This window comes from Sparus aurata, chromosome 10 (assembly GCF_900880675.1).
Source record: "Sparus aurata chromosome 10, fSpaAur1.1, whole genome shotgun sequence".
Classification (NCBI taxonomy): Eukaryota; Metazoa; Chordata; class Actinopteri; order Spariformes; family Sparidae; genus Sparus; species Sparus aurata.
Window position 1 is genome coordinate 18,180,775 of NC_044196.1, and position 14,252 is coordinate 18,195,026.

General features: G+C 41.9%; 1 protein-coding gene across 2 annotated transcripts in view; it reads right to left on the minus strand.

The window, feature by feature from the left end:
• The window catches only part of svep1 (sushi, von Willebrand factor type A, EGF and pentraxin domain containing 1), a 91,000-nt gene that overhangs the window by 55,436 nt on the left and 21,312 nt on the right, over positions 1 to 14,252 (minus strand). For both annotated transcript variants that reach the window (XM_030430052.1, XM_030430051.1), the window contains exons 2-3: positions 9,516 to 9,771; positions 7,784 to 7,960 (exon numbers count right to left, since the gene is read on the minus strand). In XM_030430052.1, coding sequence (XP_030285912.1) covers positions 7,784 to 7,960; positions 9,516 to 9,771 — 433 coding nt within the window. The remainder of the gene's footprint in view (positions 1 to 7,783; positions 7,961 to 9,515; positions 9,772 to 14,252) is intronic.

Below are 14,252 nucleotides of genomic sequence, written 5' to 3' on the forward strand. Positions count from 1 at the left end.
ACAATCCCTGTTTGAAGAGAATGTCATGGTAATCCATCAAATAGTTGTTGGGATATTTCAGTCTGGGCCAAGTGGTGGACCAACCGACAGGTCCCCGTTGCCATAACCACAAAAATGAGTTGCAAAAAAATCTGTTACTCAGCATTTATTGTGCACATGAAGGAGCCTGGGCGAGAGTTTCTTTGCATTACAGTGCTACAACACTGAGGAGCTGCAGCTGGTCCTCTTAAGGTGTTAGGGTTATATATAACACTCATAAAGACACTTTCAGAGGTAGGTTTATACAGGACATGCAGTTTACTTTATAAATAGCTTGAACTCAACTTATATGCCCGTTTCATTCCTGTGTAATCACATTTTGATGTTTTATTTGTCTGGCTTTTATTAACATAACATCATGTCAGAATATCATATAATATCTTACAGGCTATAAATCACATTACAGTTATGTTCCATATAAATAATCTTTATTACTGAGCTTATTAGTGGTAGTATTCTCCCCATCTCTCTCTCTGTCTGGCACAGAGCCAGTATGATCTTTGCCCAGTCACTGAAAACTCTCCATCCATCCACCACAAAGATGCATGACTCCAGGCTAAAGAATCACTCTCCCTCTCTCTCTCTCTCTCTTTCCATCCTCTGCTCAGACAAGAAAAACATGAACATAACTTCCATCCAATCAGTTTAAGCAATCGATGGGGGGAGTTGCGGAGTGGTGGTAACCGCCCCCCCAAAAAATCTTCTTTACTTCTCAGGAAAACCCAGGCATTCACCCCCTGCTCATAACTGGACCAAAACTGGGCCAGAATTCATGTTGAGCAACTGAGGCTTTTATTTTCGCCACAAAAACATTAAGAAACAAGAACTTGGACGGACGCAGACACACAGTACAGAAGCAGACAGTCTGCTGTGGTTATTGATGCTGTGGGGATTAGGATTTGTGCAGTTAGAGCAAATAGAGAGTCTTTGTACGCATGTTTACGTAACATGTTGGATGGCTTGGCCGACGTCACTCCAGTGGTAGAAATATATTTACTTTCGAAAACATTTAAGTACAAATCGCCAACAACTGAGCAGACAGAAGGCCAGTGTCAAGGGGGCTGCTTTCATCAGTTTTCTGTCTGGTCCACAACAAGTGAGAGACTGGGAACTTTGACCTTTCATCCTGTACAAATGGAGGGTCAACATCCACCTTTGTCTAACATTTTGGTCAATGACATGGTCTCTTAAAAGCCACTGGCTGGAGTCCATGACATCTGACATGAGCTATAAATTGTAATGGTCCTCAGATGTTGAATCTTAATGTTTATGACCTCCTGCCGTCATCAGGCCACATTTTTTCCGCAAACTATCAAAATATAATGGGCAGTTTGCCATGACGTTTACTGAGCATAAATCTGGTTTCTTGGCATTGAACCCTGTTTTGATTTTAGGGACCGTTCATCCAGCTGCACCATCAAGAGAAGCTTTACCTTTTTACCTTACCAGCACATAAATGAAAAAATATCATGAAATTGCTTTTATTGGTGGTGTACTGAAAATTGCAGTCTGTGATGTTTAAGGTCTTTAGCTTTTTGCTCCACCTTTTTAATACTGTTTTTGCCATTTCTCTTGATGCAAGCTCTTTAACTCTTTTCATTGTGTACATAGTCTAATGTACTATTTTATAATGTTATATATTTGTAGTTTGAACTTGGCTGTTGTGGTTTTTGAGTATAGATAGCATTTAGTTTCATTAATCGAAATTAAGTATTGTGTCCATGACTCAGAGAAACCTCAAGGTGCATTCAAGTGCATGTCTTGAACTCTGAACTCTACATCATTTTGTACAACATAGGTTATGTGTGCTGACAGGGACGTCATGGTGCGTTCAAGTGCACCATAAAAGAATGTCTAAGAATAGCATAGCCATCTGTGCTGAAAACGTGTTTATTCAAAAAAAGTTAAAATAGAATCGTTGAATTTGAGAATCATAACACCAAGAGTGTGCATGATATATTGTCTAGACAATTATATCAGTAAATATTGGCTTATCAAAAATATACTGGTATCGGCGTGTGTTTTATATGAAATCTTTTTCGTAGCAATTGGGGCAAAGTTTTTAGTTTCAGTGTTTTTTTGGACAATGAAGTTTAATGGTAAACTGTAAACTAATCCTACCTGTGATACACACCTTGTGTTTGTTAACCACATTTGAGGTATCACTGCAAGAAAATTTGTGTACATAGGCCAATATATCAATATAGGATTTTTTTTACTCCCTAGTATCAGTATAGTCATCAGTCCCAAAAAGCAGGAATTGCTCAAAATCGGTTCTTTTTTATTCTAGGAATGTATTTATCGACTTGTGGACGGACAGAAACAGACCTGAAGACTGTCTTGAGTGTACAAAGTCTGGACAAACCACACATAACAATTGTTTCCAACAGCATACTGTAGACAGATTTTCATTTAGTCTTGACAGACAGAACGGACCACATATTGGAAGACTGAGTAAACACAGAGACAACACACACACACTTGTTAAGCTATGAAGTCCTATGAGAACACAAATTTCTGCGCTGTTCCGTGCCAAAACATAACTTCATATTCACTGGACGAGTTTACCAGTTTATTCTGTTGTAAATATTCTTAATGAGAACGACAGGCAACAATTGAAACAGATTTAGCCCTTCTTGGCGCAATCACTCATCGTGCCCAATCCGCAGGGGGGGTATCAATTCCAATAACAGTTCAACTTGGATCCTTTTTTATTAGTCACTTCCCCTATCATCGTTAATGATAGATAAAAAATTGTGGGATGTGGAAGGCTTGAGCTCTTTCCTGGTCCTCAAGGGGGGTATAAACAAAGTGATTCCCAAACTTCACTGTCTTAGGCGAAGAAGAGAAGGACATACACAAAGAATAACAAAAAAACAGAATCAGATACTGTAGAAGAGAAGACAATTCACTGTGCTACTCTATGTGCTGTGTTTACAAAAGGATTTCTAAGATACAAGTCGTGATGTACGAGCCAGATTTACATTCATGAAAATTGTTTGGCATTCCTCTAAATGTATCTTAACACAGATCCAAATCAAGTGTGTAACTCACAACTGTAATCTGTTATGAGTACAGTATGAGGTGTCTGTGCTCTCTCAGGTGATATAAACAGGCCTCCTCAGAAAGGCGTCTGGTATGTGTCAGATCCTTGAACGTGGTATGTTTTAAAGGGCCGAAGGTGAGTGCACGCAAAGCACGCCAAAAAACATGTGGCTGTGCGAAAGTGTTAATCCTTGCACAGTGTAGGGTTTACTTGTGTGTAAGCAAGTGTTAGCATGACAGCGCAGAGGGAAGGTGATAAGGAATGTGGTGTCAGGTTCAGCCATATTCCTCCAGGTTCACAAAAAATGACTTATCCCTTGTTTTTGTTTTGACTTTTCTTCATATACTTTGGAAAACACTTTTCACGATCCTCTCGAATATTTAACAATTTCCTCCACCTCGCTTGTTGTCGTTTTAATCCCTCTGCTCAATTTATGTCCACCTCGAGACTTCCTCTGCCGGGATCTGTCGGTCATTCACATCAAACCCACAAATATTTGCTGACACAATGACTGCCTCTTGTTTTCTCATTTCGGACGCTCCAGTGCATCCACAGACAGATGGGTGTGTTATGTTCAGGGTCAAATGGAAGCCTGCTGCTGCCACGCGCCTCCTCTCAGGGTCGAGAAGCTTTTTATGGATTAAATATTGTGAACATTGAGCAATTCTTCCTGTAACAACTCTGAGGCGGGAATGTTTTGTTCCACTCAAAACATTTCAGTCAACAACTCATAAATTAATAATGGAAGGTTAAGCTTGTTAAACGCATTTACTCACATCCCGGTCGCAGTCATCCATTCAGTGGAACAGAATCTACTCTGACTATTACAACAGGCAAAAACAGAAATGTGAAATATTTAGGAAAATACTTAGAAACAACAAAAAGCTTGACTCAACATCCTCTTCCTAGGTTTTCCAGAGCTTTAACCTGCATCTAATAGTCTGCATCAGTGTCCAGAGTTTACTCAGACAGTTATTTAAATGACTAGGTTGAACCATCCTATGAGTTATTCATTACATTGCCTAATATAGAATCAAGCATACAAAAAATGGTCCTTATACTTTGATCAATACAACAAAGTTAATGATGCATAAAATTCCGAATTCATTCTTGCTTACTCAAGCAGCGATGAGAAAAGACAGTAAGATAGCGCTTCTGTGCTATAACCAATAAACTACATCTTATATCTCTAAATCAGTCTGTAAGTATTTGGTCGGAATCTTTTCCTTCTTTCACGCTGCCCTCTGCTCTCTCTCACTCTCTCCCATTCATCCCCAGCATGGCCGTCCTGAGAACAAAGCCTGTGCTGACACCACACTGACACAGTCCAGAGCTCCTGTCACTCTCTCAGGCTACACAAGAGTCTGATAAGCCCGAACGTGTGACGGGAGGAAAACATGTAACCCTTCTTCCCAATTCCTCTGCAGATCCTCCGTGATGCAGATACTGTGAGGTTGAGGTATTTGAGGAGAGGCAACAATGTCCTGTTTGGCCTGTCAGAGTGAACCAGACTGCGCAGGAACTGGGTTCATCATCCCTTTCTATCTGCTGGGATTCCAGGCGTGTTTTGTGGAAGAGGCTGTTTCACTTGGCTGTCGACAGATTCATAAACAACACCGCTGTGCACTGCAGGGATTTGGATAGTGTTTCCAACAGAGCCCTTCAGCCAATGATAATAATAATCCACTGACAGGCCTAAGGTTCGCTCATATTATTTTCAGATGTGTCAAAGACTGTTAAATGTGAGCAAACAGAGTCCAAAAAGAATAAAACTTCTCAAAATTTCTGTCTAGACAATGAGTCCACCTGAAGCCACAAGACGGCCATCAAGCCTAAGCAACTTGTTACTCTGGGGGTGTATGGGCTGCGTCTGTCTGCCACTCAAGAGTGCTGGCAATGCTGACGCAGATGGTGTACCCATAATTCACAAAACACCTTCGGTTCAGCCAAGCCTGTTGAGGTTACAGCAACAAAATATTAAAGAGAGATGTTGGATTTTTTCTGGAAACGGCAGGAGTTTGTGGAGTTTACTTGTATGTTTCTTGGTTACGTACTGCTCTCACTGCAAATCTAATTGGTTCTGGAGCCAGTGCTACTTCAAAAGTAAGTTATTGGAGGATAAAAACTTCCATGAATGTAGTGTTCAAAAACATATATGAGGGCATTTCGCACCACTTAACAAAACCAAAAATGAGATGAGAACAAGACTAATAGTGCCTTAGCTTGCCAATGCGTCCACAACAGTGACACACACACTCCAGCCTGGGAACATGTCAGCTCTATAGCATGAGGATGACGACTCGCAGACAATCGAGTGTCTCCCATTGAGGCCTTGTTATACGAGTGAGTGAGAGACAGACAGAGGAAGCCGTCGTCAGTTGCGGTTGCAGCGCCTCGCTGTGTCCTTCCTTCCTCCAGCCAGCTGAGCCGACTCTGCAGTCTGCCCTCTGCTATTAATTAAACCATTAAAACAGATTAATAAGCAGAATGGGGCTCCAGTCTCGACAACATCTGATGAGAATTAGGGCGGTGTGCTTTCTGGCAATGATGACCCCGATGCCCTTTGCTTTGGCTCTAAAAATTCCCCTCCCTCTGTTGCCTTCTCTTCTCTCAGCGACTTTAAAACTCTGATCTGAATTTATTCAGCTCGTCTGTCGTTCAATTTTTCCCCTCCCTCTCGGCCTGTTGTCTAATTCTAGATTGAAAACATGTGGGTGCAGAGAGGAAGACCTGGAGGGCAAATAAAACCAAGATTATGGCCCATTGTTTCCTATTGTTAGACTGATTGTCATCCAGATTTCTACTGTGCCGGTTTCTTCTACGCCTCCCTTGATCCCTGGGACGTCTAAATGACCGAGGTTTAACACAGCAGTAACTTAAACACACACACACACACACCTGCCAATGCATCTGTGACTCGATCTGCTCTCCAACAATCACACAGACGGCTACATTCCTCTGTGAGTTTGGTGATTACATATTCAGTAAAAATAACATATCAACCCTTGACCTTACACTTAAATGATGGGGACCACCTGCGTCAAATTGCACGATACACTGTGTAACTGTTGGACATTTAACAGAGCAGTGAAAGGACAATAAGAAGACAAATGAATGTGTCATTGCACAGGCCGCGTGCAATTGTTTCAACACGGCTGTCTGCAGGAGTGGATTGATTTTAAGCAACGCGCTGAAGCAAAACACAACTGATGCATTGCTGCAATCTATCAATTCAGCAGAGGGTGCTTTAAGGGGAATTAAACTCTGAATTTGAGGGATTCCCCACATTAGGGAGAGCTAATTCTAAACAGCCCTAGCTACAGCCAAAGTCTCTGTAAAGTGATTCATTTGTTCTCATCTCATCATGTCATTTAAAAATGTCTGTTATTTCGGATCCACTTTATTCTCAGTATTTTTTTTGTGGCGTTTAAGACACAATAGCCTAACCTAAGAGAGTCTAAAGCAGATCAGGATTCGACTATGAAGAGATTAAAAAAAAAGATGATATGAAAGGTAAAAATGTGTGTTAAAGAATAAGTGAGAATGTGCAAACTCTCTTACATTCCATATTTTCAGTCTATATTAAATACTGCTTCATAGCAACAGCTTGAACTTAGAGTTGCACAATATTCCAAACCCAGGGAATAATTCCATACATGTATGCACAGCAGTACTTTGTGCATAGACATGCCTGCCTGCATCTAAAGTGAGTTATTTTATCTGTAATACACAAACACAAGAGTGCTACCTATGCATATCTAACATGATGTTTTTGTGCAACCATAAACCCCAACATGATAAATAGGCAGGAGTAAGGAGCAAAAGGGTAAAAGCCTCATATTGATATGTATGAAACAGAAAAGCAGTAAGAGCCACAGAAACAAGGCAGTTCTTTTGAAAATTGACAGCAGCATTTTCAGCACATGACGAATAACAAGAAATGGATGCATGAGATGTGATTTACAGGAGGAAGTTGTAGGTGGAGAGAGAGATGTGGTGTGTCCAGCTACGAGTCGGGGGTCAGAGGTCCTGAACACAAACACATCAATGTGGATGAACGACCACCTCCACAGCACTCTACTGGGTTCGTTGATAGTGATCTGCCCTGTGGACAGACTTATACTGCGTTAAGTGGGCAGGCTGCTTATTTAACTTTCACCCATTACAGAGCAGCTGTGACCTCAGGCCAAGTGGCCCTGATTTGGAGGAGATGCTGACAGGTAAAGGAGACGAGGACAAGAGCAAGATAAACTAGAAGGAACTCTAGATCATCAGTATGATAAGCTGTGCAGCCAGAACATTCTCCGGGCTGACACAACACTGCGGTGATAGGTCTGGCTATGCAAAACTATTTTACACAACAGATTTTTACCAATAAAGCTCTCAAACCACAAGAAAATGCACACAGGCTGTTCACATTACAAGCATTCTGGGATGATTCATCTTCTTCACTTGAAGTCTATGGGTAAACTAGTCCAGGATCTCATTTGGTACGGAATAACTGGTTAAATGATACGAGAGATTTACGGATAAAATCGTCCCTTCTTCAAAATCTGGCAAACTCCTGAGGCTTTCCAGTTAATTTCAGATTTAAACCACACTACTCTCCGCCAAAAAAATATTAAATGACCAGAACTGAGAGAACTTGGCAACTGTCAAGTAAAAACAAGTTGGTGTGACACAGGCTGTTTGTCCTACCTGTGCACTCGTGCTGCAGACCCTTGCCGTAGTATCCCTTCTCACAGATGCAGTCGTACTGTCCGGTGTGCGTGCCACACTTACAGCTGGCCATCACGTCGCAGCAATCCTTGCCTGCATCACACAGAGGGGAGCAGCGCGACAGATCTTCCTGGATGTAGCTGCCTGTAGGGAGGTCTGAAGGTGGATAACAAACACAGATGAGTGCAGGTTGCAGTTGTCTTGGATTACACCAACTGGCCATCAGATCATTTAAACTGCACAGTTGCTAAGTGCATAAAATAAACAGTCTTAACGGGTAAAAACTCCAGCACCACTTTGTTGTCAGGCCAAAAAGCACCTGACGTTATACAAGTTATTTTCAATACAAAAGCTGGCATATTCAATGTTTCAAATATGTTCTCAAAACTTCAGGATGATGCAATAAAAAGAAAAATTTACATTCTAAACCCTCAACCAAACAAGCTATATTTCAGTCTTTAATTTGAGACTCTGAATTCCCTGCCCAATCTCACTGTGCATATCTAAACAGTGTATTATTACAGCATATTGGCAGGTTCTACACAGTATGTCATTGAGATGGGCTACAGGCTGAATTAAACAAAGGTTTTCCACGGACTTCTGACAAATTAGAGAACAAACAGAACCAACACCTTAACCACAGGACTGCCTAAAAAAACGTGCCCACAAGCCACATATTTACAACTGACTAAGCAAAGAGCCATATATCTTCTTCTCCCATCATACAAATTACTCCAAATACACAGTAGTCACGAACAAAAGCCCATAAATCAGAGCTGAGACATTTTGCAAAAGAAATGGGTTGGGCCATGGTTACCAGGAATTGAGATCTGACTTTAATGCTGGGTGACAACAAAACTATTTTCCTCTTCTTGATGGAGAAGGAGGGCATAAGAGAGACGTCTCTGGTGTATTTCTTTGTTTTGATTCATGGCCAGTGAGAGTGGCTCAACATGTGGCCCACTGTTTGAAAACCTGAGTGTGCTCCGAGGCGTTGGGCAGACTTCAAGACAGACAGACCGGAGGCTGAGCTGATAGTACGGTGTGTGTTGGCTTTCCTCTCACTGCCTTATCCTCTAGCTGTCTCACTGATCTCTACTTGTGCACCTACTGTCTGGGATTTCAGACACCATGTGTGTGAGAGTGCATTAACACAGTCTGCGAGTGTATATGGATGATTTATAGCCTTCTACACATATAACATTTGAAGTTTTAAAGCCATGACTGAATCCTTCTTTTCACCAAATTGTGGGAAGTTCCCCCCAAGTGTGGGAAAAAGGCCGTACTCTGTCCAGTCTGAGTGGAAGTGAGGCCTTATGGCTGTTGGCTGTACATAACAGAAGAGACTGTGAAATTTCCGTTGTCAGATACTCTTTGAATTATAATTGGCTTCCTTTTAAGTAAACACTGAATTTTAACAGGGTCAAAACCTTCAGTTATGAAATATTGCAACAGGTCAAATGTTGATGATGGGAGCACTGAGGCTTCAAAGAGACATGGAGTAGCCGCGGTAGCTTCAACTTTCCGTTACCAAAACACAGTAACTCTCCACTGTGCCATCGAAATGGGTAGAATGGGTAGAATGGGAAAGGGGTGGGATGTAATAAGTCAGGTAAAAAAGATCTAAAAAAATAAACTGCTGGACAAATAAAGCTTTGGTTGCTCCTCTACCATCACAATAAATCAGCTCAAGTTAACCCTCTGTCCATACCTTCATGCAGTGCACGACGAGCAAGGGCCTCAAACTCAGCAAAGTTGTGCACCAGGTAGCAGTGCTGGTCCTTGGGCTGCGAGGCCATGTCGTGAAGCTCCCTGATGTTACCCTGCCAGATCCCCAAGGTGAAGATCTCAACACCGCGTTCCCTCAGAGCTGCCGCCACCGGCCGAGGGTCCCCGCCGTTAGAGTAGCCATCGGTGATCAGGAAAATGACCTTGGTGGCGTTGGCGCGGGAGTGACGGAGGATTTGCTGTTAGAGAAGTACATATTGATATTTAACTAATGTCTTTAGGAAGTAACTAACTATATTTTCAGAAACATATTAACATTGCATTTTCAAAGAACTGGAGACACTCAGGTGACAAGCAAGTCCTTGTTAGTGTAGTCATGCTGGTACTGTTTTTGCAAAGGCTGACCATTCAAATACACACATCACATTATGCTATGCCTGCCAGCGTGCTACCAACACAGCTCCAGCTTTAGTGACATGACTAGATTGAATAACGAAGAACGTCACACACAACCACTAAAAACAGCCCTCAATTCTAGGGTTCCTCAAAACTCTGCATCGGCAAGACAGGCAACGAGGACACGCTGGGGAGGAGGGACAAAAAAGAAGGAGAGAGCTCTACAATTGTAATTACTTCTCCTACAGACTACGCAGCTGGTTGCCAGTGGTCTGAAACCACCAGAGAACACTGGGCGATGCAGACCGGGCTGCTGTGTCCGCCCCAGACACCGGCTACAGTTCCCAAACTAACTTTAGCCACCGTTTACAATCCACCACATACAATTAGACCGGACATTAAAGTCAGAGAAACATATCTTTATTTTCTCTGGAGTAAAGAAAAAAAAAAAAACCTCAACAGGACCATCTGCTAGCTTTGCTGCTGAGGCCAAGCTGACACAGTCTCGGTTTGTTGAAAGGGTGTTTTAAATTAGGTCAAGAGGTTATGTGGATAAAACACAGTGAACAATGGATGAAGAGAACATGAAAGTGGAGCAAGGAGGTGAAGAGGAAATAAAAGAAATTAAATAAGCGGAGCAGCCAAGATGAAGTCAGTAGGACAGAGATCCACTTACTTACTGAAAGCTATAAAGGTCATGGGCATATCACAAAGAATAGAAGGGAAACAAAGGCTGTGTGTTAAGTGGTGGTGGAGGTGGAAGATTTTTCTGTATTTCATACCAGGGGCGTAATACCAACACATGACAGACACGCAAGGGTGTGACCACTGAACAGGAGAGAAAGCTCTGGTCTTTATTGTCTAATTGGCTAAACTTCAAGCAGCTCTGGCAGGAGCGGCGTAATTACAGAGCCTGTGAAGCGAGGGAGCGAGGGAAGAGAAAAGAACGGAGGATGGAGAGAGAATAGAGGCGAGAGAGAGCCTGGTTTCTCTGATCCTCAAAGCTGCAGGGCTGCTTGTTACCCTGTTTCCCAGCCCTCTGCACCCTGTCAGGTTGCCGCATTAAGGAAGGAGGAGTCCACCATGGTCCTCCATGGCTCCTCGCGGCTGTCAGCACGAGGGATGTGCCCGATTAGTCGACTGTCGCTAGTCGGCAACAGAAATACTAGTCGGTTGTTTTATCACTGCACACATTTAAATTACCTTCTGACATAATAATATAACGGCTATCCGCCATATTGGCTACGTGATGGCATTCACCCAATTAAAATCCTGTTGCAAAAAGCCTTTTTTTTTACTTTTAGACCATTCGTCCAGTTCAAGTTTGAACTTCTATCAAAAAGTCATGAAAATTGTCCATGAGGAACATCCCTCATCAGTACAGCAATATTTGTGTCTGTGTGAACATTAAAGGTCTTTTCACGACCTCACAAATCAACGTATGCACCCTCGCTGGTTTTCCTTACAGCCTCTTCTTCATGTGTAAATATTGCATGTGTGAGTGTTTCGGGGTGTTTTTAGGTCTTTTATTAGGCGTCTGCTCAAAGTGCTTCTGCGCCGCAGCGGTTTCTGCGTTAGCCATGAGTCAGTGGCTGGTGTTAGCGACTGTGGAGATGCCACCAAACGGAGCATACGCATGCATACCCACTAATAATACCCTCCTGAATAGCCTCCACATACTTTAGGTCAGAGTACTAACATAAAGGCAACCACAGGAGCCAGTGTGTGGGAAGGGGCTGCCCTTTAGTGTAGCTCTACATGCATCACATTGTTCAAGATATACCCAAAACAGCATATAATGATGTAAATAGTAAGGAACAAATAAAAACAGTCACATAGCAGGGAGGTAGTTTGATTGTGAGTAATTCTGTACAAAATTCATATAAAGAGCGTAGGAAGGAGGCTCCTGAATAGGGGTGTACCAAAATATCGATACAACGATATATCGCAATATTTCGTCTTGAGGTACGTTATCGATACACTGGCGCCAAATATCCATATTTAATAATATTTAAATTGCAATCAGTGTGTGTGTTAAGAAGAGCCACTGTGCAGTATACTCTTTGTTTTACTTGGCTGTCATTCATGTGAAATTGATTGACAATGTTTTGTAATTCCTGTAAAATGGATTCAGTGCAGTCAAATATTCTGAATTTCTTCAGTGACACAGATATCATGATGTATCGTGGATGAAATTTCTTGCAATATATCATGTATGTATCGTGATATTATCGTTATCGTGGGCAAAATTGGTAGAAGCCTGATACATTTAATCTACATTACAGCTGTTTTTCACTTATGAAAATACACTTTCTATTATAATTATAGCACAAATTGTTGGTAAGAAGAGAGGGATAAGGAAAGGGATAGCATAAAAAGGGGAATTCGGCTTCAAAGCTAGCAAACATGCTGTAAAAATAATGGCAAATGCAAGTCTGTAATTCATTCAATTACTAGCATAACTTCTTAAAATGTTAATTTTCCTTAAACCAAGCAAGAAAGGTACAGAAAACAATGGTTAACAGCATTTGATGATGAGAGCCTTAAATGTGTACAGTAACTGCTACAAAATAACTGCAGTATTAAAACGAGAAAGACATTTATCTGAATTGCTAAAGACCTAAAGACCTACTTAAGCTATTGTGATATATGTGATTCTGCGCATAGATCTGCACACACCTTGGGCAGCAGTACTGTATGTCAGCTTGAGGCCCCTTTACGCTGTACATCCCATGCATTTCTTCAATTACACACTTGGCCAACGCTTCAATGGCGGTGTTGGCCCAAAGAGAAGATAGTAAGCCTGCAGCAATTGGACAGTTTAAGTGTGTCTGGTTTGGAGCCGATGATATCTGTCAAGGCAGCGGTGATAGCGCAGGGACCAACAGGCCTGGAGGGATTAGTGGTAAGAGGAGCGGATCTATCTCCGCTCCAAAGCGCCTCGGACTTTGGCAGGAAGCAACAGGAAGAGAGAAAGGAAGAGATGTGCGCTCTATATGTGAGGCCGGTGACTGTTTTTTGTTTGTTTTGCACAGTTGAATTACATTCACACACACACTGTATGCAGGACTACTGTTGAAACTTTTGTTGAAAATATATAAATATTAAGAATTCCATAAGGAATATCTAAGAGCTTCACTAATCTGGGTATGTTACAAAGTTTGAAAATTAGATCAGAACGTGAACTTGAGATCAAAGTCCAGCCAGATGTGCAATATCCTTCTCCAACTCAATCCACTGACGAACTACCAATATAAATAATCCATTTACATAAAAACCTTCATCCACTGATGAAAATCTGACAGACTCTCCATTTCCAAACAGATGCTTGTATGATTAGAACTTCAAAAGCAGGCACCTCCTTGCATTTGGCAGAAGACACTAGGAAACCTTTCCACACCTTGAGGGGCTGACGATGGTGCCAAGTTACCCCAGCTGTTAATCAAAGGCTTATATATGCATGGCAGCTATTCTGAATGCTAAATGAGGACCCCACCCCCCCACCCCTGCATCCCCACCACACTGCTGGCCTCCCGTCAGCCCCTCCTGTGACTTTGATCAGAGCCCGAACCCACTTGGCTCGGAGCAAAGCGGGATAATGATTAGCTTCTTTCTTCATTTCCAATTACAGGTACCATATGAAGACCAAGTAACACAACAGTATAATGTTAAGCAATACAACAACACAAAGCCTCTGCCTTAACTAATAGCTTGAACATTCGGGCTCAATAAAAAATTCAAATACAGTAACTCAGTCACTGTCTGTCTTGCGGAGTAATAAGCTTAGATTGTGCAATGTGTCCAGCACTGACAAAAGTCAAAGATGGTTACCATACCGATTATGTACAGTGTGACAACATTTATTCCTCCACGATAAACTCCATAAAAAGAAACCTGCATATGAGCGCAGTTTCTTTACACAGAGGATTACAGAAGCGTTTCGGTTTCTGTTTGTATTCTTAGAAAGTAGTATTGACCAACCATGTTTGAGCGGGCTTTGGTTGCCCACTTACCAGTCCTTATGGAAAGCAAAAGAGGTGGAATGCTTTGGTCAAAATGCAATATCGGAATCCCTCAGCTATGGTCTGCGGACAATTTAGCTTTTGTTAGCTTATTAGACAGTTGATTTTTTTATTCTTATTCCCAACTCATCAAATACTGATGCTTTGGGATGGTGGCCAATCTGACCTACAATCTCAAAGCATCAGTATTTGACGAGTTGTAATGCAGATGAACAAATTAAACAATGCAGTCGTAGGGACCGTCTCTGAACTTCAACTCCATTCTAGCGTCTCAAGTTGCTAATCAGACTGTAAACAATGGT